The sequence below is a fragment of the Artibeus jamaicensis genome, unplaced genomic scaffold (assembly GCF_021234435.1).
Source record: "Artibeus jamaicensis isolate MK-2021 breed Jamaican fruit bat unplaced genomic scaffold, CSHL_Jam_final scaffold_754, whole genome shotgun sequence".
In the NCBI taxonomy this organism is placed as follows: Eukaryota; Metazoa; Chordata; class Mammalia; order Chiroptera; family Phyllostomidae; genus Artibeus; species Artibeus jamaicensis.
In genome coordinates this window covers 3,114,227-3,139,136 of record NW_026522054.1, presented here as the reverse complement: position 1 = coordinate 3,139,136, position 24,910 = coordinate 3,114,227, and the positions used below count along the sequence as shown (strand labels likewise).

At 43.5% G+C, this 24,910-nt stretch overlaps 1 protein-coding gene across 1 annotated transcript in view; it reads left to right on the top strand.

The window, feature by feature from the left end:
- The window catches only part of CNST (consortin, connexin sorting protein), a 64,530-nt gene that overhangs the window by 13,331 nt on the left and 26,289 nt on the right, over nt 1-24,910 (top strand). The window contains exons 2-4 of the mRNA XM_037138824.2: nt 13,450-13,914; nt 20,565-20,770; nt 23,558-23,588. Coding sequence (XP_036994719.2) covers nt 13,500-13,914; nt 20,565-20,770; nt 23,558-23,588 — 652 coding nt within the window. The 5' untranslated portion in view covers nt 13,450-13,499. The remainder of the gene's footprint in view (nt 1-13,449; nt 13,915-20,564; nt 20,771-23,557; nt 23,589-24,910) is intronic.

Genomic DNA, 24,910 nt, shown 5'->3' with positions numbered 1-24,910 from the left:
GTGGTTGGCTCGTGTAGGCCCTAGGTTTTACCTCTGACGTGTCAAGCTGTTTGAGTCTATTCTTACTTTCATCTCCCTTCTTGGTTTCTATAATACAGTTTAATATTCTTAAAGTCACACATCACAGCCTCCCTACAAGTATAAGTCATCTTCTTTTGAATTCTCAAAGAACTTACCTGTTATTTATCACATTTTTACCTATAACAGAAGTTTTGGGGGAAGAAGGAAGGTTAGGACAGGGTTTGTAGCCGTTTCTAGGAAAGCGTAAACTCTTAAGGGCAGGTTGTATCTCCTCTCCTTTTCCCTGTATCTAGTAAGTATATCTTAATCATCGTCGACAGTGGGGATTGATTACAGTAACATCAGGCTAGCTCAGCACTCTGCTTCTGAGGTCAGAGTTCAGTCTCCACGTGGGGATTTATTTACTTTGTTTCCTGTCCTCTAACCTTTTCATATTGGCCCAATGTGTGCTTTTGATTACAGAGAGCACTGGGTGCAAAACAAAGCATTAGCACCTGTGTTGTGCAAATAGTTCAGAACCAGTATTCTCCTGGGTGTGGGGCCGGAGCATCATGTTCCCATTCAAAGGACAACCTTGTATCTTTGTTTTTCAAGATAAGGAAGGTGGGCTGAACCATGGCGGAAGAAAATGTGTGAGTTTGCCTGTAGCTATACTTTTTGAGTCGGTAACAAGTGTTGCAGCTCACAGAACAATGAACCAGAAAGTGATACTTGTTTTAGACTTGAAACAGTGAAAGACAACAGAGAACTTGGGAACTAACAACTAGAATCATCAAATGTTAAAGTTAGGAGGAATCGCAGAGGGAATTTAGATCCTAGGGAATGAGATAATAACAGAATTCAAGTTTTCTGATTTAAAATGCAGGGCTATCACTTTTTTTAAAAAAATAAAATTCTGGTGTACATTTCAGTACAATGACAAAAGATCAGGAGTTTAAGAATTCATTTTTCTTCAATGAAACAAACCAGAGGCAAGGACTTTGCGGAGTGCATTCAGCAGGAGTAAGAATGGCAGAGATATGCAGAATAAAGAAGAGGAGTGCAAATGGAAATTGGGAGGGAAATAGAAGAAATCTCTCCATTGCAGTGAGAAGATTCCAGCATTTCTGTTGATGCTTAGTCCTCATGTAGAAGGTTAGGATAAAAGAGTCACCTTTGGCCCTGGCTGGTCTGGCTCAGTGGATTGAGCATGGGCCTTTGAACCAGGGGGTCACCAGTTCAATTCCCAGTCAGGGCACATGCCTGGGTTGCAGGCCAGGTCCCCAGTTGGGGGCGCATGAGAGGCAACCACACGTTGATGCTTCTCTCCCTCTCTTTCTCCCTCCCTCCCTCCCTCCCTCCCCCTTTCTCTAGAAATAAATAAATATCTTTAAGAAAGAGTCTTCTTTGGGGAGGCAGGGGGTTGCACCATGAGAATATCTGAAGACAGTGTATACGACCAAGCAGAATGGAGACGACGGATTTATCGTGGAGCTGCCCTCGGTGGGCCCTCAACTGGCTGTTTGGCACCTTCTGGATGCCTCCCAAGCCCCTGCTCCCAATAACCCCCACCCACCTTCAGCAGGTCCCCTCCTCCCTGTTTCCAGGCAGATGAGGAAATGAAAATGCTTCCAGCCCAACTCCAAGCAGCCCCTTCCCCAGCAGAAGGCCTGTCCCTCCGCGGTGTCCCGGGTGCCACCCACCTCCTCAGCCTTTGCACCCTCGTTTGTTTAGTGCTGTCTCACCTGTTTCCTTAACTCTTCCCCTCGGCTGCCGTTTTCCCTTCCTATCACCATCCTCTCCATCATCCAGGAAAAGGGAGAAGGAACCTCTCATTACGAAGAGGTTGAAGGATCAACACAAGTGATTTTTCTAACATGTAAACCTGACCATGTCGCTCTGGTTCGAAATCTTTCAGAGGATCCTGAGAGGCACATTTAATGACCCCCACTAATGATTCATGGTTTGGAGCTATAGTTTTATTATCGCCGCCAGCCAACATTTTTGTCTTGCTGCCTCTCCCCTACAAAGTACAGCACAGTATGTATTCATTCGTCAGAAGTTAAATGCAGTGGAATTTTTTCTGTTAATTTGAATATGATTCCGTGCCATCCATTGCCATCATTGAGTTCAATGTCAATTCTGTCTTTAGTCTTAGTAACTACGACTAAACCACGGGGACTCAAGGAGAGCACTTACTTATTAAACACTGCGATAAGTAAACAAACACAGTGTAAACAGCTGGGCCGTTCAGTAACGTGTCAGCTCTTAAGTCACCTAAGACTGTTGCCGGTGGTACAGACGTATAGATTGGTGTGCTTCCGGGAGAGACAGTATTGGATTAATGTCTGACCTATGCATTAATTTAGTTAGAACTTAAATGTTTAGGGATATAAGCCCTCATTCAGGCTAGCATTTATTCTAAAACTACCACAGAGAAAACATTCATACATCGGTGTGAGATAAGAAGAGGTACGGCAGATGAAGATTTGTCCACGGTAGGGTAGCGTGCCTGGCCAGGCCCCGAGCACGTCGGTGACTGGATCTAAAAGTAGAAAACAGGGTTGAGGAAAGTTACTGTTCTTGTTTTCCCCCTTAGCGACTCATTTAAATGAAGTTTTCTTAAATGGATTGAAGAGTCATTGGACACTGTTTTGAATGAATTCAGGAATTACCTTACACTCATTTCAGCCTGGCTGGGGCGGCTCAGTTGGTTGGAGCGTCTTCTCATAGACCAAAAGGTCACAGGTTTGATTCCCAGTCAGGTTACATAACCGGGTTGCAGGTTTGAGCCCCATTTGGGGTGTGTACAAGAAGACAAGCAGTTAGTGTTTCTCTCGCTCTCTCTGGCCCTCCCTCTGCTGTCCTCTTAGAAGTCAAATCTAGTAATTAGATGAAAGAGCAAAATAAACTACTTGCGCCCTGGCTGGTGTAGCTCAGTGGATTGAGTGTGGGCCTGCGAACTACATGATCGCGGTTCCATTCCCAGTCAGGGCACATGCCTGGGCTGCAGGCCAGTTCCCAGCAGGGGACTCACGAGAGGCAACCATACATTGATGTTTCTCTCCCTCTCTCCTTCCCTTCCCCTCTAAAGATAAATAAATAAAAAGGAAAAAAAAGATAAAAATATGGTACAAAAAAATTAAAAAATATTTTTAAAAAATAAACAAACTACTAGCTTTCGACACTGTATTATCAATGTAGTTCTCTTCTGAAACGTTCTTTCCTATTCATTTCAGTCCCTGAACTTTTTAACAATAGCTGATTTAAAGTTCTCTGATACATGGCTCTCCTATGAGTCTATTTCTGTTAACTACTTTCTTCCCAGCTTTTTGTCAAATCTTAATCTCTTAAATGCCTGGTCGTGTTGTATTATACATCAGTCATTATGGATGAAAACGTGTGTAGATTATTTAAGCCATTATTGGATTCCTTCTTTCAGAGAGAATTTATGTTGTCAGCAGGCCATCAAGTTAGTGCAGATTCACCTTAATTCATCCAGAGCTGGAGGTGATTCCCCTGGGCGTCCGTCCCCTGTGAGGGCTGGTCTAGTTCAGGCGCATCTGTTCCCCTGGAGAGTAGCCCTCACAGGTGCCACCTGAAAGCCCCGGGCTTCCCACTTCTCGGCAGGCCCTGAACTCCCGTTTTTCTGCCAGCTCCGTGACTCTGCTCAGCTTTTCTGGCCTCTCCACTGAGAGAGATTCCTGCCAGCTTTTCTTATCATCATCATGAAGACGTGTCTGAAATGAGCTGGTCTGTCCTTGCCAGAGGTAGAATTCTTTCACCCTTTCTTCCTGTTTATTTTTATATGTTTCAAAATGAGTATACACCTATCTATTAGTACAGCACGTGTGCCCATAATTTATGAACGAATCTACGTGCAGCGGTACAGAATCAGTCACTTTGTGCCTTCGGGGTTCTCTCTCAGAGTGTGAGACTTGCACTTTATTTCCCCGTTAGCCGTGGTGTTTGTTCTGTAAACACCTGTGATCTGCCCAGTGCGAATTATTCTCTGTGTACAAGGCGATGTGTCCAGTATTTGATGATTTCTATCAAGCGTGTTATATAGATTAATGTGTAAACCAAAAAAACCCGAGTTCATCATGTTTAAGGAGTACAGCAAATAAATAATCTTACTGGTGAGTTTTATTGTATTTTTTCCTCAACCTCTTTTCTAAACTCTGTGTCTGAAAAACATTTCAAGAGTCTAGAATTTGTGTTGCTTCTTCCTTTCAAAGGTAGCAGTCTGGCGTGTATAAAATATACATGTGAAAATGGTTGATTTCTTTTTAATTTTTATAAAAATCATAGTGGTTGAGGATAATAGTGATTAAGGATACAGGCTCTAGAGGCAGGTTCCTTGACTCTGCATTTGGACTTGGCCATGTACTAGCTATGTGACCTTGGCCTATTTACTGAATCTTGCTGTGGCTTCCCTATAACATGGATATAATTACAGAACTACTTTGGTATGGCCTGTGTGAAGATTAAATTTTGTATATAAAAATATTTGGTAAGTGTTCAGTGACTGTCGATGATAATTAGCTGTTTATTCAGATGATACTATTTTGTCAGGCCTCTTAAGGGAAAGTTCTAAGAAACTATTTTGTCAGTATATTAGAAAAAATTATCAAAATACATTATTAACAAAATAGTTTTGTGTGTATATTTCATGATTAAAGTGTAGACTGCCAAGCAAAGTGCTCAAAGTTTAACAGTCAGTTAAGACAGTTTTCATGAAGGTCTATATGTAGCCGTAAACATAATTTTTGTTTTGCAAAGATTGGTTATGGTGTGAACCGAAAGGCATTTTCAAGTTCTTAGATCTGGCTGTTGTGGCTTCAGAGTGTGGTTGCAATATGTTCTGTAACAGAGAAGCATTTAAAACCAAATAAGCACAATTTGTGTGTGAACCCAGGGAAACGACTCCTTCCTCCACACCTTTGTGTGTGTGGTGTTTATCCCCTGAAACTAAAGAAAATGTGTTGCCCACTGATCATGCCATGTGCCCGCTGATCATGCCATGTGCCAGGAGTTGCCCACCCTTTATCTTCAGGTGATAGAGAGGTCCGTTCCTAAGAACATTTTAAATCATCACCCCGAAGTAGGCAGATTTCCCAATTAATGGTTCAGTAGAAGAAAAAAGTTAGAAATTGTTTCTTTAAATGCTTTGCTGCGTGTCCAGAGATGCCCCTGAGCTCCTGCCGTTCCGCAGAGTTGCGTCTGTGCTGCACCTGTGAGCAAACCCGGTGTGGTAGGTCCATGTACGAGAGAGGGGGAGAGTGCGTGGTGACTGTTTCCGCGGGGCTCAGGTGCACCCACGGTGGGGCTGGTGGCCTGTCGTGTCTCCACGCATGTAATTGGTTTTTGAACTCAGGGCTCTTTGGATGAGTAAGCGATCTTGAACTGAGCCCCACTTTGAAAGGGGGGACCGGGGAAAATGGAACAAGTTGGGCTTCTTTGCACTCACTTTATCTGCCCCAAGGTTGTTTGGGCTTAGGACTCACATAGTTTCAGTTGTTTTTTTTTTTAAATATATATATATATATATATATTTTTTTTTTTTTGAGATTTTACTTCTTTATCCTTAGAGGGTAAGGAAAGGAGAGAGGGAGAGAAATATCAGTGTATGGTTGCCTCTCATGCGTCCCTTGCTGGGAACTGGCCTGCAACCCAGGCATGAGCCCTGACTGGGAATCAGACCAGAATCCTTTGGTTCGCAGGCCCATGCTCAGTCCACCGAGCTGCACCAGCCAGGGCTGGGGTTTTTTTTTTTTTTCATATTTTAAGAGTGTCTTCTCTGCATATATAAAAGTTCATGTTGGTGGTTTTCTCCCTTAGAGTCATTGCCTTCACATGTGGCTATCACTGATCATTTATTTTTGTTTATCCTTTTATGTTCTTGTAGTTTTGTTATATATTCTTCACATGTTTAGCTTTCTCATCTGATGGCATGACTTTTCTGTGATGTCTTTTTTCTATATTAAGAATGAATTCCTCCCTGGCTGGTGTAGCTCAGTGGATTGAGCACGGGCCTGCGAAACAAAAGATCGCGGTTCAATACCCAGTCAGGGCACATGCCTGGGTTGCAAGCCAGGTTCCCCAATGTGGGGTGCACAAGAAGCAACCATACATTGACATTTCTCTCTCTCTCCTTCCCTTCCCTTCTAAAGATAAATAAATTTAATTTAAAAAAAAGAATGAATTCCTTGTTATGAAATTTTCTATTCTTATTAAAGAAATATTAAAACAACCTGGTTTACTTTTGTACGGTACTGTCTCAGATTTCGAAGAATGAGAAAGAATGGAGCGAGGCATTCTCAGTAATTATAATTGCTGTTCAGTGTTTTATGCAGTGCCAGGAGCATTTGAATATGAAGAAGAACCAAAAAGGGGATAGAGTGGTCCTGGAGTTTCTTCCTGAAAGGAGGATATAAATGAGTATTTACAGGCTAAATTTAAAAGCATCTACGATATTCTGGCATCTCCCACCTGACCGTCCATACCAAATGTTCCCATTCCCACCTGACCCAACATCATAGTTCATGGTTTATGGTTTCTACAAAAACCCAGTCCTCTGTCTAGTGGCGCTTTGAATCTTTTACGTTGTGGTATCGCAGCACAGGCAGGAGGATTTTACGGAAAATCGGGATGCTGTCCATGGCCACAGATAAATGAATAAATTATCAGCAGCCGGCCTTGTGGGTTTTGAAAAGGTTGTTCTTAATCTACTTTTCCCTCCCAGAGATTTTCTAGCAGTATGGCTGTTACCTTATTTAAAAAGCAGTACCCAAACACCTAATTTTAAATTGATTCACATTACAAGCATAATTGTTTTAGATTTTGTAGGGGTCTTGTAACTTGCTAAGTCAGCTTCTGACCGAGTTGTATTTCATCTCTTTCACCTGCGTTTTTATTTGGTGTTTGTCTAAAGAAAGGAAAGAGGAAAGCAGGTATGAATTGTACTATTTGTACTAAATCTTGGAGAATTCTTTTGGTAAACTTATTTCAGGGTAGGATATTAGAAAAAAATTGTGTTTTAGTCTGCAGGTCTAAGTGATTAGTACATATGACTTAATGATGACGGTTTGTTCACTCTCTCAAATGAATTGGCTGTGAAAAGCAATGAAGAGCATCTCTCCTCCTTTCCTGCACCGAGTGCGGGTGCAGCCACGCTCGGGGATCCTGCTGGGCTCCAGCCAGAGTAGGAGGCCGCGAGCCCCATGTTCCGGTGCCAGAAGTGTTCCTTCCTTGTGTCCACCAAAGTGGACGCAGACAACTACAAGATCCATCCCAAAAACATTCCTAGTTACTTCCCGCTAATGGGAGACCAGAAACCTTGTAAATGGATGGTTTGATATTACTGCAAATAAAAAAGGGGGCCCAGGGAAATAAATAAATAAACAAACAAATAAATAAAAGCATGTAGTGTTCATTTCCTTTAGTAAGTATTCACTTTCTTTGATTGTAGCAATATTGCTGTCTGTAGCCAGGAAGTGTCTACAGCATATCTTACGTTAGCAAGAAAGGCTCTCTAATGGAGTGGTTCACTGCGTGCCACGGCTCGTGGGGATGGGGCCCTGCCACGGCGGGGGAGGGGGGAGGGCCAGCATTAATCTCACAGTGCCTGTGGGACACGTGAGCTTCCTACAGAATCTCGTGTTCTAGTGACCGTGTTAAATCACTTTTTAAAAGGTGGAATTCATGGTAATGATAAGGTGTTTTTAAATAGACAAAAATACTATTTCAGTATGCAATCAGTATTTAAATGTATTCATAAGCTCTTTTACATTCTTGGTACTCACAGTAAATCTCTGAAATTTCTGTGAAAAATCTCCGGAATTGACTGCGAGCAGCCACATTTGAAGTCGGGGTCACTAGAACACCTACTTGATCTGAGAGCGGTCTTCGTCTACATTTCAGTTGGACTGGAAATTTTCAGATTTAAACTTGGGGTTGCATCTGGAGAACCTTGGGTTCTTTCAAAAGTAAAAATATAGCATTTAGGCCTCATTTGTATGAATTACAGAAACATGGCACACACAGTCTCCTTAAAGCATTTAAAGAAAGCAATTGAGTCATACTCCGTATATAGCTATTCTGTATTTATTAATTTTAATAACTCCTGATGTTTATAATCTCATCCGATTCTTTAAGATGTATAAAAAAATGAAGTCAAGTCAGCCTCGGATCAAGCCCAGAAATCTACAGTTTTTGTGACTCTGATAACTCTGTTATCTGTTTTAAGTAAAGCTTTTGAAGTTTTGTGGTTTTTCGAGTTTTGTATCAGCCTCTCTTCGATATGTTTGCCTGGCATTCTTCAGCCGTATGAGCCAACATGTCAAATAGCTTTTATACAGGGGACATATTTGGGATGCTGTTTTGCCAGAGCGGGTGGAAACTTGGGCAGCACCCACGGTCCTGCTTTTAAAAGGCAAAATCTGCCAGAATCAGCGCTGTGCCGTGACCGCAGGGTTGCTGGGTCTTTGCGAGCTGGTTATAGGCACAAGGGCTCTTTCAACTGTACTCGTAACTCCAGGTCCTATACTACGTTAGCATATTTTTAAATGCTGTTTATCAGCGGGCTCTCTGTCTCCTGGAGATTCCGCCTTGTCCAAGTGCTTTCTTATGATGAGATATGGATGTTCCAGAACATCACCCTTTTGATGGTTTGTCACATTTTTTCATACTATTTTTATGTATGTTTTTTTAATGCTGATAAACATTCTGGTGTCAAACTGAGGGAGAGGAAAAGAGGAGAAAGAAGAGGCAAAAATAATAGCTAGAAGTGTTTCCAAAGCAGTAGGACTGTACTGATTAGAAATCCCATTAAGGAAGGTATCCTGTTGCTTAAATTAGAATATTCCAATTGAAATGTGTTTAGAATACAACCAATACTATATATTAGGTTCCTTTACCTCTCGGAGTAGGAGCAGGGAGGGGACGGGAGCCCACGGGCCTGCCTTTCCCCCTTTCAGAGAGGAAAAACAGAAAATTGGTTCCCTCCCTCATTCATGTATTGATAAGTGCCAGGCCCAACATTAGACATTGTGAAGAGTGAAAGTTATCTGTGGCCGGGCTGTGGGTATGCAGATGGCTTACATGCAGTAGGCCACATGTGCAAAAATGCACGACATAAGGCAGTACTCGGGAAGGACTCCGTGTGGGGGACAGACCGCCATGGAGGGGTAGTATCATGGCTCTTCTGGAATGGAGAAGTCAGGGCAAGCAAATGGGAACGATGTATTGAGCCACAACTTGGAGAAATGGCAGATGTCTTCTAAGAACAATTATAAGACATGTGGAAAGACCCTAAGAATCAGTATTAGAAAGTAGTTTACAGTTACCTGTTGAGAATTAAACTGTGTCGTTATAAAATAAGAGGCAAAGTGTCTTGAAGTCCAGAGGAAGGAGCACTTGCTTCACTGGTCATAGCTACTTAACTCAAGCAGTAATTAGTGGTGGTGTTGTTGTTGTTTTGAATGGTTCTCAGCAGAAGATAGGCTATACAGGAAATGGTGTATTGTGCGGATCCCGTACTTGCCAGGGAAAGAGAGAACTTCCAGGAACTTGAACTCCTTGGTCATTGGAGATGCGTCCCCTGCGGCATGGTGGAGATTCTTCATTGGCGTACATACCTCGGTGGGAGGGAAACATCCTCTCATTTACTTTCTCCCGGCTGTCACTAGGGCACAATGATCAAGAGTGCCGTCTCAGGATCATCACTCATTCAAATTCTGGCTCCAAACTCACCAGCTCTGTGACTCTTGCCAAGATATGATACTTGGTCTCCTCATGAATATAATAGAACTAAAGTTAGCTCTCTGCCAAGTAATTGTGAGCATTGAATGCAAGTAGTGGTCTGAAGAGTTTTACTCAGCGCCCAGCACAAAGCTGCAGATATGACCTGTAATTTTGCCCTTACCCAGGGGCCTTAATCACTCATTTCTGGCTATCTGAATCATCTGAAATAGGGCGTGCAGAACAGATGCTTAAGCATTCCAGAAAGTAACTCAGGTATCCCGTCATAAATTAACACTTCGCAGCATTCTCAAATGGTGCTGGTTATCATCAAGAACTAATCATTCCTGGGTGTGAGGGCGGTCTGGGTGTGACGTCTGTCAGCCCACTGATGGCCAGGGTGGCCTCGGCGGATCTGGCTGGCTGGGCGGGTGTCCCCTTCCTCCCACACCCATCCATGTGTGTCCCTCCTGAAGCAGTGCGCTCAGTCAAAGAGGACAACCTTTTCAACTAGAGGAGAGGACCGGCCTTCTGTCAAGAGTATACCGGTACCTGCACTCCCAGGCTAGAACCTCTGAACAAGCTCAAAAACTAACTATTCCCAGGAGGTTTGGGAACCTGCTGTTCCAGAACCTACTGCAAGGCAAGGGACCTGCCAGAGTAAACCTACCAGTCTTTCACGCCATCCCAGAGATTATTTCGGAGGTGACAGTGGCTGGCTTTCATTGGGCGTCTGCCGTGGGCCAAGCACCGCACAAAGTACTTTCCACCTGTGTTGGCTAAGCCTCAAAAATGACTCTTCGGGGTAGGTTATTAAAATTCTCCACGTTTACAGAGCAGAACAGTAGAGCTCGGAGATGCTAGGAAACTCCCTGAGGCCGCACCCTGCTGTTCCGTGGCAGAGGCAGAGTGTGAGCCCCAGAGCCTCCACCTGCCCCCTCAGCCCCTGTGCTGCGCTGCACCGCACCGGACTCAGAGCAGGACAGCCTGGTTCCAGATCCAGTTCCACTTCTTTCCGGGACCGTGGTCCTGAGCGAGCGGCTTTTGCCTCTCCAACTCCAAGCTCAGAGCCTCCATCTAAAACACAAAATGAGTGATTCCTCTGTGGGCCCGTTCGGATTAGAAATAAGCCACCGAAGGACCTGGCGCAGTTTCTGATATTCGAAAGCGACTCCAGTGACGGGGTCGTTACAGTTTGGGGCTCTCTAGACTGCTTTCTATGTCCCAGGGTCCCCCTTGGCATGTGACCTCGGTGTCTCTTTGAGGTAAAAATAAACCTTTGTACTTTTCAGGGGCAAATGCATGCAGAATATGCCTTCCTTGTTCAAACTAGAAAGTAACTGAGGCTGGTACCTGTTTTAAAGACTGACGGTTCCTACATGGCCATATAAATTCCTTTTTACTGTTTTTATTGTGATAAAATATATATAACAGAGAAAGAAAAAGGAAAAAATATATAACATAAAATATGCCATTTTTTTTAACAGTTACTAAGTGTGCAGTTCAGTGGCATGAATTACAGTCACACTGTCCTGCGGCTGTCACCACTGTTTCCAGATCTTTCTTGTCACCCTAAGGCAAAACTCTGTCCCCATTACGCAGTGACTCCCTCTTGCCTCTGCCGCCCTCAGCTCCTGGTAACTTCTAACCCATCTTCTGTCTCCAGGAAGTTGCCTGCCGTAGGTATTGCATGTGTGGGAAATCACACAGTGTTTTCCCTTCTGTGTCTTGGGCCGTTTCACTCAGCAGATGTTTTCAGAGTCCGTCCACGTTGTGGTGTTTATCAGAACGTCATTCCTTCTCGTGGCTGGATAATGTCTCACTGCACGAATATGCCACGTTTTGTTTTCCTGTTCGTTGATGGGCTTTTGAGTTGTCTCCACTGTTTTCGCCACGTACACTTCAAAAGTATCTGAGTTTGAAATTCCTCGTGGTAGTGATGTTGAAGACCTCATTACAAGTAGTGACTATTTTTCGCCCTGGCTGGTGTCGCTCAGTGGATTGAGCGCGGGCCAAACAACCACGAACCAAACAACCATGGTTCGATTCCCAGTCAAGGCACATACCTGGGTTTGCAGGCCAGTTCCCAGCAGGGGAGGCATGAGGGGCAACCACACATTGATATTTCTCTCCCTCTCTCCTTCCCTTCCCCCTTCTCTAAAAATGAATAAATAAAATCTTTAAAAAAAAAAACAACTGTGTATTTACACGAGTAAGTGTGAGGGAAATTGTGAAACACACAGTGAATTAAATAAATAAATGTAGTAACTTTTTAAATTAAAAACTATACCCTATTCAGAATTTCTTTTTAGTCTACACTGAGTTATTCCAATCAAGCTAAATCATTGTACTTTTCATATTACGTAGTTATTGGTAGAGACATGTAGAATATATTTTAAGGAAGATGGTACCTGCCAGAGTTAGTAGATATTTTTATGTTTGCCAAGCTCTACTTTTATGTCTCTGAATCAAATGAAGTATTCCAGTTGTAAAATATGGTGGAAGCACATGATACAATCAGTGCAGAGCAGATGATATATTTTATACTTCCTCTTCCTGTTTTTAAAGAATGGTACTTTACGTGTCTAGGGAGTAAGCATTTCTGTTTATTCATTAGAAGAATTTTAAAAGTTGTATTATTTAGGTTTTTCAAGAATGACTGGAATAGATTTGATTCAAATCCAAAATAATGCTTGGCAAGCATAAAAATAAATCTAAATCTGGCTGACATCATTTCCCTTAAAATGTAATGTGCTTTTTGAACAGAGGGGATAAAATATGACCGATAAGGGGCTTCTAATCTATTTTGTAGATCTTTAAAATGTTAGCAGGGTCCTTGGAACAGATTGAGAGTTTTTCCAGTTTCAAATAGATAGCCTAAAACTAATCATGACTCTCTTTTTTTTTTTTTTTTTTATTGTATAAAAGAAATTTGCTCAGGCCTTCAAACCAAAGGATCTTGGTTCGATTCCCAGTCAGGGCACATGCCTGGATTGCAGGCCAGTTTCCTGCAGGGGATACACAAGAGGCAACCATACATTGATGTTTCTCTCCCTCTCTCCTTCCCCTCTAAAGATAAATAAATAAAATCTTTAACAACAACAAAAAAAGAAATTTGCTGAGAATTCTAAGGTGCTTTTCCAGGGCCTACTTTCAGGAAGTAAAAAATGTAATGAGAATATAGTACAAACATAGGCTACCTAAAGTTCCCCCCCCCCACATGCCCTTGATATATACTTTTAAATGTTTCCATTTGCAAATACTTCTGGTGTTTGGCCAGATAAGGACTCACACCGCTAAGTGTCACTTGTCTGGTTAAGAGTCCAGGTCTGACGTGAGTGATCACTTTGACATTGAAATTACCTCCTTTACGCAGCAATCTCTCATGAAGGCCGTGGTCCCAACATTTTGCCTGTGAAAATTGCCTAAAGAACTTAATGCATACTTTCTGGGCTTGGTCCACCACGATTCTGATTTAATCGACTTAGTTTAGAACTGGACAGGCTCCACAGGTAAGAAACATGCAGCCAGGGTTGAAAACCACTGGGTTCCAATGAGAACCAGGTGAGGTGAGATGGGCTTGCCAGGTGGGAGAGGCAGCAGGAATGAGCTGCCGTGCTTATCATCCAACAGCCCAAGAGAAGAGGGAAGTGAAAGCTCCCTGAGCATCCAGAATTTAGAGTCACTTTTCTCTTTTTGTCGTTGTAGACATGGAAGGACTTCAATGAAACGTAAATGATTCAACAGAAGATGCTCCAATGGATGACTGTGAGACACCTGCATATAACCTTCAGGTAGAACCACAAGATGGCTGTCACCCTGGGGACGGTGTGGAAAGTACAGTGATACCCTTGCCTTCTGCAGCAGATGAAAATGAAAACCAGTTTGGCGGGGACGGGCATGAATGTCTGACCAGTGGTGGCAGCACAATGGGCAGACCCGAAGTGACCGAGCAGGACAGTCTCAACAATAACGCCAGCTGCACCCCAAGCTGTGAGGTGGCTGCAAGTGAGAACTCGGAGACCGCTCCCCGTGAGGCCCCCAGAGATGGGCAGGACTGGTCTCCCTGTGAGGGCCCCACAGATGGGCAGGACTGGCTGGGAAAGGACAAAAAAATACCTGGAAAGAGAAGTTCAAGAAGCAAAGGAGGCACTGCTAAGAAGATACCCCCAGGTATTTTTTTTAATTACTATTTATGCTGTTCTTAAAAATAAATCTTCCTCCCACCCCATACTGTAGATTCTGTCCTGCATCTTGCTTTTCTTCTCTTGTTTTAGAGCTTATTACGTGTCCAGCTGTGTGATGTGCCTTGCATGTGACATGTCTCCGTAGCGTTCCACTGTACTGGTGCACCATCATCTATTGACGTTCTTTGTACTTGTCATCACTGTGACTTTGATCTTGGACCTGTGAGTTTGTGGTGCTGGCACAGTCTTACGCAGCCTCTTTATAGAATCTTTGCGTTGCGCCCGATAGGTGAATAATGGACATTTACATGTAAGGTTGAATAAGATGTCAGGCTTTAATTATCTCTAATCACTTTGGTTACAAAGCAATCCAGAGTATTTTTTTATTGGGTGTGTGGTTTGGCAGTTAGAGTTTTGGTCTGTGGACGGTTTCACCTGAATGGCAGGGCAGCCTTGGGAAAAGGCAGCCTCTGGTCATTTTTGGTTTGCAGGCCCGTGCTCAATCCACTGAGCTACACCAGCCAGGGGAACCTCTGGTCATTTTTGATCAGAAACACGGGACAGAGCGCTCGGCACGGCCCACCTGGGCCTCCTTAGGAGAGCACCGCTTCACCCAGACATCAGGCTCCAGCAAGCGAAGCGCTGTCTCTGCTCTTCTCCTTGCTTCTGCTGTTTTGGCTGATTAAAGATACAGTCGGTCCATTCATATCTTGATTTTATTTGTATTTTTATTTGGAGTAAAACACGAAACTTTCCAGTTTCTACAGATCAGTCCTTATTTATTTTATAAAGCAACTTGATAACTTTTTATTGTAACTCATAATTTGAATTTTAATCCCTTTGTCTTTGATTTTCCTTAGTAGGCTTAAGAGCAAATTAAAATAATTTTGGCAAGAGATATGAAAGCATTTTTCTGACAGGTCTGAATTAGCAGATGATATATACAGTGCTATTTGTATATAAATTGATTTATTCTTTATAGTTCAAGGGCAGTTTGGGCCTCTCTGACCTGATCATGTGATGTTTTTAGGAACCGAGACCTAGTTACATATATATAAGGGTCAGTAATAGCGCCCAGATTACGACTCCTTGCGTCCCTCCCCTCCATGACCTTATTCCAGTTCCCAAGGTGTGGCTGCATGCTTTAAAGTTATTCATACTTGCTCCCAGTGAGCAGGTATGTCTAAAATTACCCTCCCCTAATACATCTCATTAATATGATTTCTAAAACTTAGGTATAGTCTTTGTACAGATTATTTGTTAAAGTATTGTATGTACCCTATGAGTGTAAGAAACTGAATTAGGAGTTGTGAAACCTAAGTTTAAATCTTCCTTCTGGTTCTAGGCCACTTGGTGGAGACCTAATTATTCTGTTCTTCAGTTTCCTCATCTGTATAATGACGATGTCCATCTGCATGTATCTATACTGAGCAGTGAATTTCTTAGACTTCTGAATAGAAATGGCATAGTCTACACAGTTAAAGTTTGGTGATTCCCCTCTAGCGTATCTGCAGAGTTGTTTATGTGTAAGGGATACATTTTTATTTGTACTTTACGTTTCGTTAAATTAAAAGAAGTCAGGGTGGGCAAAAGAATTGTAAACTGAATGAAAGGATTCTTTTGAGGCTGGAATTACCCCCTCGTGACCTGAAAGGGACCCAGCATGGGAAGCCTCGGGATTACCTGCAAGCTTTCCTCGGTTTGCCCTGAGAGGCCCCGAAGCCTGTCCTTTACCAGCACACAGAGCGGTCACCGGCTCTAAGTGATCGTGGTCCCTGCGCTCCCTCTGGCAGGCCCGTTCCCCTCCATCTCCACTGCCGGGGCTCGGAGTCAGGGTGTCGAGCCGGAGTCCTGCAAAAGCCCATGAAGGTGTCTCCCACCGTGATTCTCCACAGCCCGCGCTGTGTCTAAACCAGCAAAGCAGGCAGTTTGTGCTCGACATGGGCACATTTTCTCTTCTCTTTACTGTGAGATTTTTAAAAATTATCTCATTGTTGTTCAAGTACAGCTGTCTGCATGTACCCCCCACTGCTCCCCCCGCACCTCAGCCATCCATACCTCCTTCCCCTGGTTCCACCCGGCCCTGGTTTTGTCCATGTGTCCCTTACAGTTGTTCCTGAAAACTCTACCCCTTTCCCCCCATTATCCCCTCCCACATTCCCTCTGACTCTGAGATTTTAAAATCCTAAGTAAGTACAGTCTCAAAATTTTGCACATAAGTATTTTTTTAGTAACAGAATAGTTTCTAAAATGCTAAATGACATATAAAACAGGACATTCAATCCCAAACCAGAAATGTTTGTGGTAGATAAGTGCTCTCTCAATATAGTTTTAGAATCCTATATTAAGGTAAATTTATTCATTCTTATGCTCCCTTACCTAGTTTATAATTTATAGTACTTTTTCAGCATCCCAAAGCTAGTATTGTAAAAAAAAAATAGAACAGTAATAGTATTTATTAAGAGACATGTCATTATGTATAAGACAACATTTCTATAAACCTGCTAAAACCTTGAACTTGGCCTCACCTAAGTCCAGTTGTCATTACATTATGAGCTTTTCCTCCTTAAGAGAATTGAATCCCCTTCATGTAATGCAGGGTTACAGGCAGTATCATCACAACAAGTTTTCACTGGCATAGATTTAGGTAAGTAATATTCCGAAAATTAGCCTATCAATTCTGATAGTTTTATTGAGGCATAATTCTCATGCCGTGGAACTCACCCACTTGAGTGTACAATTCAATGACTTTTAGCAAAGAGCTGTGTGACCGTCACTACCGTCCGCTTATGGGCGCTTTTGTCACTGCACACAGCAGCCCGCACCTGTTCGCTGCCCCTCTCCATCCCCCACAGTCGTCCCAGCTCTGGGCCACCACCCGTCTACTTCCTTCCTCTTTGGACTTGCCTGCGCTGCACAGTCCATGCACAGGGAGCCTTACAGTGTATGGTCTTTAATGACCGGCTTCTTTCACTCAGCATAATGCTTTCAAGCTTCGCCCGTGTTGTAGCGTGTATCAGTGCTTTATTCTTTCTGTGGTCAAATACTCTACTGTAAGCGTGTATGACATTGCGTGTATCACATTGCATGTATGCATTTGTCCAGTGCTGGGTGTTTCAGCTAGTTCTACTTTTTGGCTGTTATGAAGAATGGTCCTAGGACATCTGTGTACAAGTGTTTGTGGGGACATACATTTTCCTTTGAGGGGGTTATGTATGCAGAGGAGTAGAATTACTGGATCATAAAGTAACTAACTTTTTGAAGGACCTGTCAAACTATTTTCAAAAGTGACTACACCATTTTACATTCCCATCAGCAATATATGAAAGTTATAATTTCTCCACACTTCTCCAATCACTTGGTAATATCTGACTCTTCTGGTGACAGCCACAGTTTCTTTTCAATTTAGATGTAATTTGCATGCCATAAAATTCACCTTTATAAAGTGTACAACATACTGGTTTTAGTATATTCACAAGGTTACACAACCATCTAGTTCTAGAGCGGTTCACCCCCCCCAGAACAGCTCTGAACCCATCAGTGGCCACTCCCCACTTTCCCCCACCCCATCCCCTGGCAACAGCTGGGACATAAATTTTGCAAGGTCATAAGATACAAGTTCAGATTAAGTGCCTGATGGTCCGCAAACAGCACACTTCAGTTACTCCCTCGGTCACCATGGTATCTAAACATTTGTCGGAACAGTTCAGCCAATGGCAGGAAGCCAAAGACAGGCAGCAGACAGAAACTGAAAAAGGAAGACCCTTCCAGACGGACTTGGCCACTCTTCAGTGCCCAGACTTGTTCCACCGGAGTCCTTCACAGTGTGGCCTCTGGGAGGTGACAAAGAGGGTCTGCAGGCTGAAGACAGACAAACCTTAGAAATGGATTCATATCCTGCAGTTGGGCTTGGGTAGTGAAAAGAACGGAGACGTCGGTATTGAATGGTGGCTCTAGCTGTTCCTGCCTCTGTAACCCAGAGAGGCAGTAACTCATTTCCCCGAGCCTTCTTCTTCTCTGTGGGAGCACAGATCCACCCTGTCTCGCAGCATTGTCCTTAACATGCGCCCTCCCAAATGGGAAGCGCTCTGTAAAGTGCCCGGTAGAATATTGGTGGTTGTCACCTGTGTCACTGGATTTTTAGTGGCGTGGCGAGGAGCAGCATTCAGGAAAATTCAGACATTTGTGTCATGTGACTAAAGCCATCTGACCTCTTTGTCACTGTCTTTCTTCTGAGATCTTTGTAATATGTGCTTTTTAGATTTACCCACCCTGCCCTTCTCTCCCCTAAAGTATATTCCTAAAAACATAGCTTCAGCCCTGGCTGGTGTAGCTCAGTGGAATGAGCGCGGGCTTGCAAACCAAAGGCTCGTGGTTCGATTCCCAGTCAGGGCACATGCCTGGGTTGCAGGCCAGGTCCCCAGTAGGGGACACATGAGAGGCAACCACACATTGATGTTTCCTCTCCCACTCTTTCTCCTTCCCTTCCCCTCTCTCTAAAAATAAATAAATAAAAATTTTAAATAAGATTACTGGCTTTGGCGGGGCTCTGTTTTCAAAAGAAAACAAAAAAAAAACATATCTGCAGTGCCTGCTAGTCATGCCCGCTGGCATGTTCACTGGTATCTGAAATAATAACTGGTGATGCTGGAAGTCTGAATCCACAAAGTAGATTTGCATTTTGCATATCTGGCTTCTACCAGAGAACCTTTACAGGTAGCCTTAAATATATATGTCTTTCTATTTGTTAGAGACAGAAAATATTTGCATGTTCAGGCTTGTGAGAAGATCATATAATTTATATATGGGCACATAAAATTTGATAATTTTATTCATCCTGGAGAATCAAGGAATATTTATATGATAGCTGATGAATTCAGTGTGCTTAGAATGAACTGGGAAATATGGTAGAAACTTAGCCATTTCAGTATTAGCAAAGCTGTTAGTGTACACCTGGAGGGAAAACAATTATTAATTGCATTTGCAACTCTGATACTCCAGCTGCCTGTACACCTGGATAAGAAGTTTAAAAGTTAGCAGAATTAATTGCATGCTTAGGAAAATCCCTTGCATATTTCTAATATGTAATAAAACATGTTAAAGTGTAAACTGTCCGATCACACCCCTGAGAGGATCCAAAACATCGGTGCTGGTGGGCACAGACAAAATTTAAACCCCAGCGATGTTGAGATGTAACGAATCGCGCCTTCTGTGTGAGTTAGAAACAACTGGGAGGGCGGTCTACAAAGTGGTGGAACTTGAGGGAATTGCTCCAAGTGCTATGATTTTAAAAAAAAAACAACAGAAGGTGTCACTGCCCACGGGGTTTCCTACTTTTACAGCCTAAGAACCCGCAGACACAGTGTCCAGCGCAGGAGCTACGTACACCGTGTGTTAACACTTGTTTCTGACCCATCTCCCGGAGGTACAGGCAAGATGCACCTCAGCGCGAACGAGGAAGATGGTGCAAGGAACTCAGGTGTGCAGTAGCTCAGAGATTAGTGACGTGAAACCACAGGCGTGAAGGCACTTTGTTCTATTTTCTTATTACAGTAAAGTGCATATGTAAATTTGCCATTTTAGGTGTGCAGTTAGTTCAGTGATATCAACTACACACTATAACCACCACCACTGTCTCCTTGCAAAACCATCACCCCAAACAGAGACTGTAGGAAGAAAGCAACGAACTGTCCATCTCTCTTCCCTTAGCCCCTAGAAGCCTCTGTTCTCCTGTTTTATTTGCCTGTTCTAAATACGTCACCTAAGTGGAGTTGTAGGGTATTTGTCCCTTTGTGACCAGCTTTTCCACTCAGGATGTCTTCAGGTCCATCCATGTCACAGTATGTGTATGATGAAGCATTGACCAGTCTGGCCAGAGCCGTGGGTTTGTTTAGAAGGCAGTAGGAGCAGGGCTCCAGACACAGTCATGGCGAACGCACATGAATCGCTAAGGAAGGGCCTTGCTGAGGCAGACTAGCTGAAGGCCTGTACTGAGGTTTCAGTGGAGGTGGAAGTTACAATGATAATGGCTAATTTTTTATAACCTTGTGTATCATTTCAGGAGCTATGGGCCGAGCATTTATTTACTAGTGATTTTTTTTTCTTTCTAGAAGTTTGTATTACTTAACTTCTTCTTATTAGGAGAAATGTTTCTGTGGCCATTAGCTTTGGCATGTCTGCTCTTCTGGGATTAAGAAGTAGTTCCAAAGTTAACAGACCAGAGTTTGCAGAGGGAAAGTTCACCTCAGCAGCCAGCAGTTTCATGGGATAAACACATCTGTCTTCTTGTTCAGTTCTGTTTCATGTGGGGCAAGCTCAGACTTCAAATTATAACTAATCCATTTTTTCCTTTAGGATAATCAAGTTTTTGTTCGGGTCTTAACCTGCCTACTTCTATTTAGATCTCATCTTATTAATACTTTTAATTACAATCCTGCAAAAGTCGGTTTACGTGTGTGCTGACAGAAGCAGTCAAATGTCAGCACGGTCTTAATCAGGACATTAACTGTGGCTTCTGGGGCTTTTTCATGGAATTGGTTTTATTTGTAACTTTTATTGTGAACAGACATAATTTTTTGAGGTGTTTACCATGGTGGAAATTTATCCTAACATAGGCATCATATTTACTTCTTCAAGGACTTGCTGCGGGAGATGCCACACCTTTCATGCAAGAAGATGTTCTGGGTGCAGCCACCCTCGCTCTTGGTGACGAAGAGTCTGCCGCAGTCACCGCCAGCGACCCGCCGGAAGCCCCAAAGCTGGCTCTGCAATCCCTGTTCTCACTCATCCGGGGTGAAGTGGAGCAGCTGGACTCCAGGGCACTGTCCCTTTGCCTTCATCAGGTACGACGTTAACCCTTCACCTGCTGCCTCACTAACATCGCGGCCCCAGCGTTAGTGATGACCTGAAGTCCAGTCCTGTGTGAGTGACTCTACCGCACGTGTCATGAGTGAGCCCAGGAACAGGTGGCCCTGGGGGAGGGGGTCTGGGAAACTTGAATGATGGGCTAAAGGCCACCCGTGGGTAGTGGATCTGTACTTCGAACAGTCGCTAACTTCTTTTATTTAGCAAATAAGCTCAGGTGGAAGTGAGTATGGGGGCGTGCATGGGAATGGAAAAAGTACGATTCACGTATTGTAAAAATAATAACAAAACATAAAATAAAAGTATGGGCTTCAGTTCTATATTTCAGAGTCAAGGGGGCCAAATTGCTGGTGCTGGAAGATGATCTGACTTTGGGTGGTGAGCACACAGTCTACCATGCAGATCGTGCGTCATAGACATATACACACAATCCCATCAAACAAGAACAGCCCGATACACTTCATGTTTTTTTTTAGGTATGGGTTATGACTCTACCACTGATAAGCTAAGGGCCTTTCTGTTTTTTCTGGAAAGTTGTAGATGAGTAAATGACATAATGTGTGCAGAAGCATTTAATGTAATGCTGGGTACATAGTAAATTCAGGTAAATACCAAGCAGCATAACCATGTTCTCACTGTCACCAACTCAAAGATTGCTAGTTCGAATGGAGGACGGGGGTTAACAGACACTTGGAAGCTCGCGGTCAACTGAGACATCGGGGCAACGGAAGCCAGCTGATGGCTGTACTCCTCAACCCGACAATGCAAAACTGTTGCTACCTCCCCAGGGAGACTCAGATCAGGGAGAGGGGAAGTGACACCTGTTTTATTTCAGCAGTTCTGGGCACCCCACGCTGTGCCTGTCACCTGGACTCACCAGTTGTTGACCTTTCGCCAAATTTTTGCCCTCTGTCCCCACATATTTCCCGTGGAAACACTCTTCCCTCACGTCCAGATCCATTCAGCAGGTCCTGCAGATCTGCTTCGAAATAACGTCCAGAATCAGATCTCTTCTTATTCCTCCTTTGCCCCTGTCTCAGTACAAGACCCCGTCGACTCTCACCTGTGTTCCTGCAGTAAACGCCCACCAGAAACCTCCCTGCTCTCACTCCTGCCTCCATGTGGTTTTTCCTCCGCACAGCAGCCCCTGGGGTGCAGACGAAACGCCAGTCGGGTCACGCTACTCCTCTGCTCACAGCCCTGCACTGGCTTCCTGTCTCATTCACAGTAGGAGCCAGAATCCTTGTCCTGGCCTGCAAGACCCTACGTGATCCGGCTGTTACCTCTTAGACCTACAACTCCCCTTCCGATCCACTCCCTTACAGGTGCACTGGCCTCCTAGGACCGCCTCATATAGACCAAAGGTGTTCCTACTTCAGGGCCTTTGGTCTCTCCTTTCTACCCTTTCTCAGGAAGCTACTGCAGGGTGTGCTCCACCCAAACAAGGGAGTAAACTGAGGAACAGGGAGATGTGAGATAACAGGCAGCTGGGGATGCTACCCAGGAGAGAGGTGAAGGGAATCTCCAGGTGAACAGAGATTCTCAGATGACAGCTATGTACCAGGAAGGAGAGGGTAATCGGCCCTACCCGGAGCAGATCAGACTAATCTGATCTGATAAAACACAGGCAGAATCTTGAAAATCAGTTGATCCCTGCTGAAGTCCTCAGGGTAGAAAATATGGATTCAAACTTTAGATTAAACTAAAAATTTCCAGAACGGTGACATCGACATTGCTCGTGGAAAAGTGTTACATCTGTAGAATAAACTTTAAGTTAAGCATGTATTTTCCTTTAAAAGGATGCTGTTTCCACTGTGGAATTTGGAAAAGGCCATTTCTCTCATTCCTAGTGTATAGAGTTGACAAATAGCTTATTGTTCTTTGCATTGGCAGCCACCTGGAAAATGGAGATACTGATCTATACTTGGGGCACCTTTTTTTACTACAGATTTAGTACAAGTCAGTGGAAACTTTTAGAAATGTAAAGTACTTACATGAACTGCTCTCAATATGGCAACAGTTTATGCAGGTATTTCTCAGACAATATTTTCTGTTTTATAAAAGGTTCTGTTTATAGATAAAGTTCTAAATAAAAAATCTCCAAGTTTTTGGAATCAAAGAGTTTCTCCATTGAAAGGTGCCTTAGAATGAATCTCATAAGGGATCAGCCTGAACTTGGACCAGACCCTGCCCCTCTGGACCCTCCATCCAGTGCCCTTTACTCTCTGTAGCACATTGCTCAGATTCAGACATCACGTAGCAAGTGGCCCAGCCTTCTCCGTGACAGCAAAACAGAACCAGAAGTCAGTGTCCCTCAAGGTAGTTGGTGAAACAGGAATGAAATGAGTGGCGTTTCAAGGTCTCATATGATATGACATGTATCAACTTTTTAATTGACAATAAACAAAGTCATTCTCAAACTCCTGGTGTCTCTTTATAAGCCTCTGTTGTATTTTCCTCATTCTTTAGAGTTCTGACTTGTAAACTCTGATGAGTCAGTAGAGCTTGCTTTGACTTGGAATGGAACAGGAAGAGGGAGGCGGCAGGAAGGCCACAGAGTGTCTGCCTGCCTGGCTTGACCAAAGTGGCTTCAGCAACGCGTCCTGTGCCCACGGTCAGATTTCTCGTGAACTGGGAAGTGCAGTTCAGGTTTTTCTTTGTTTGCTATTAAAGACTTGCAGGGTTTCGAGGCCTTGATTTCTCCCCAACTTGACTTTTCATCTGAATATTAATTTAAATAACTGTTTTTTATTTATTTTTAACAGATGGCCGAGTCCTATTTCCAGGAGGAGGACTGTATCCTTTTTCTTAATTCCAGGAACAAATTCACAGAACCCTTAAAAAACTGGCCATTTTTTTCCATTGAGATTCACATACAGTAAAATGTGTCGATCTGTCATTTTCAGTGGGTAATCAGTACAGAAAGTGAGATGCAGGGAATTTCTGTCGCTCCAGAAAGTTCTCTAGCACTAACGAAGTTTGGCTGTCAGTCAGTGAGCCCTAACTTGACCAGAGTCTAAATATTTGTGTGTTGCAAGAGTGTGGGAGCACATTGCTGATAACCGGAATTTAAAACTCGATTGGGTTTTCTTCCTTGGGAACTGAGCGGAGGTACAAGGCCGCTCACACTCTCATGGTGCAGCAGGTCGACACACCTCGCATGGTGCATCTCCCAACCGTCTTCCATCTGCCCGCAAAGGGGAGATTGCCTTTGTCACCCCAATACACAGAATAACTGTCAAGGGAGGCCGTATGTTAACTTTGTGTAGGAAAGAGCCTTCCCTCCTTTTTTCAGTGTCCCTCTTTAAATATGACTCTTGTGTTTGAGGGATGGCCCAATATATATACTCCCTAGAAAGAATGTATCATCAAGGTCTGTTCTTCCCCATTTGGGTGACTTTTTTCCCCTCCTGACCTTGTTGGCTTCCACCACAGCTTGGAGCACATTGAGAGGTAGGTAGTTATCACCCTGAACTCCATGGAGCAAGCCAGTGATGTCTTCGGTTTATTACTAAGTATGTAGAAAGCCCAATTCTGGAGGAAATGAAATGATGCTAGAATGCCTGCCTTTTTTTTTTTCCAGCTAAAGAGTCTGATGTAGCCCAGTGCTGACCAGCATCATTACCTCTGGGAGCTTCTTAGAAATGAAAATTCATGGGCCTTAGAATCAGAGTTTCTGGAGCTCAGACCCATGAATCTGTATTTTAGCAAATTTGTCAGATAACTTATATGTTCAGTCAAGGGAGAAACATGGGTATACTGTAGGTTATGGGCAGAGGACATTGGCATTAATTGTCCCTGCTTCTTCGTGGCCTATTTTGTGATCCCTGGCGTATCTTTAAGTCTACAAACTAGAGAGAGGACTGAACCTCTGAGTGATCTTGTGAAGGGCAGAAAACGAAACAGTTTTTCTCTTCCTTCTTTCTGGGTCAACATTCAGAACATGGCCCAAAGGAAGATAGACAGTTGGGCGATTTATCCTGACCTCATCTGATGCTAATTATGTAACGCAGATGGAGGTGGCAGAAGTTTATAAGAACATCTACAAAAAGGTGGAGTCACATAATTGTGAAAATTACTGTGGCAAGTTCATGAACGTTTTACAAAAGGTCCGTATA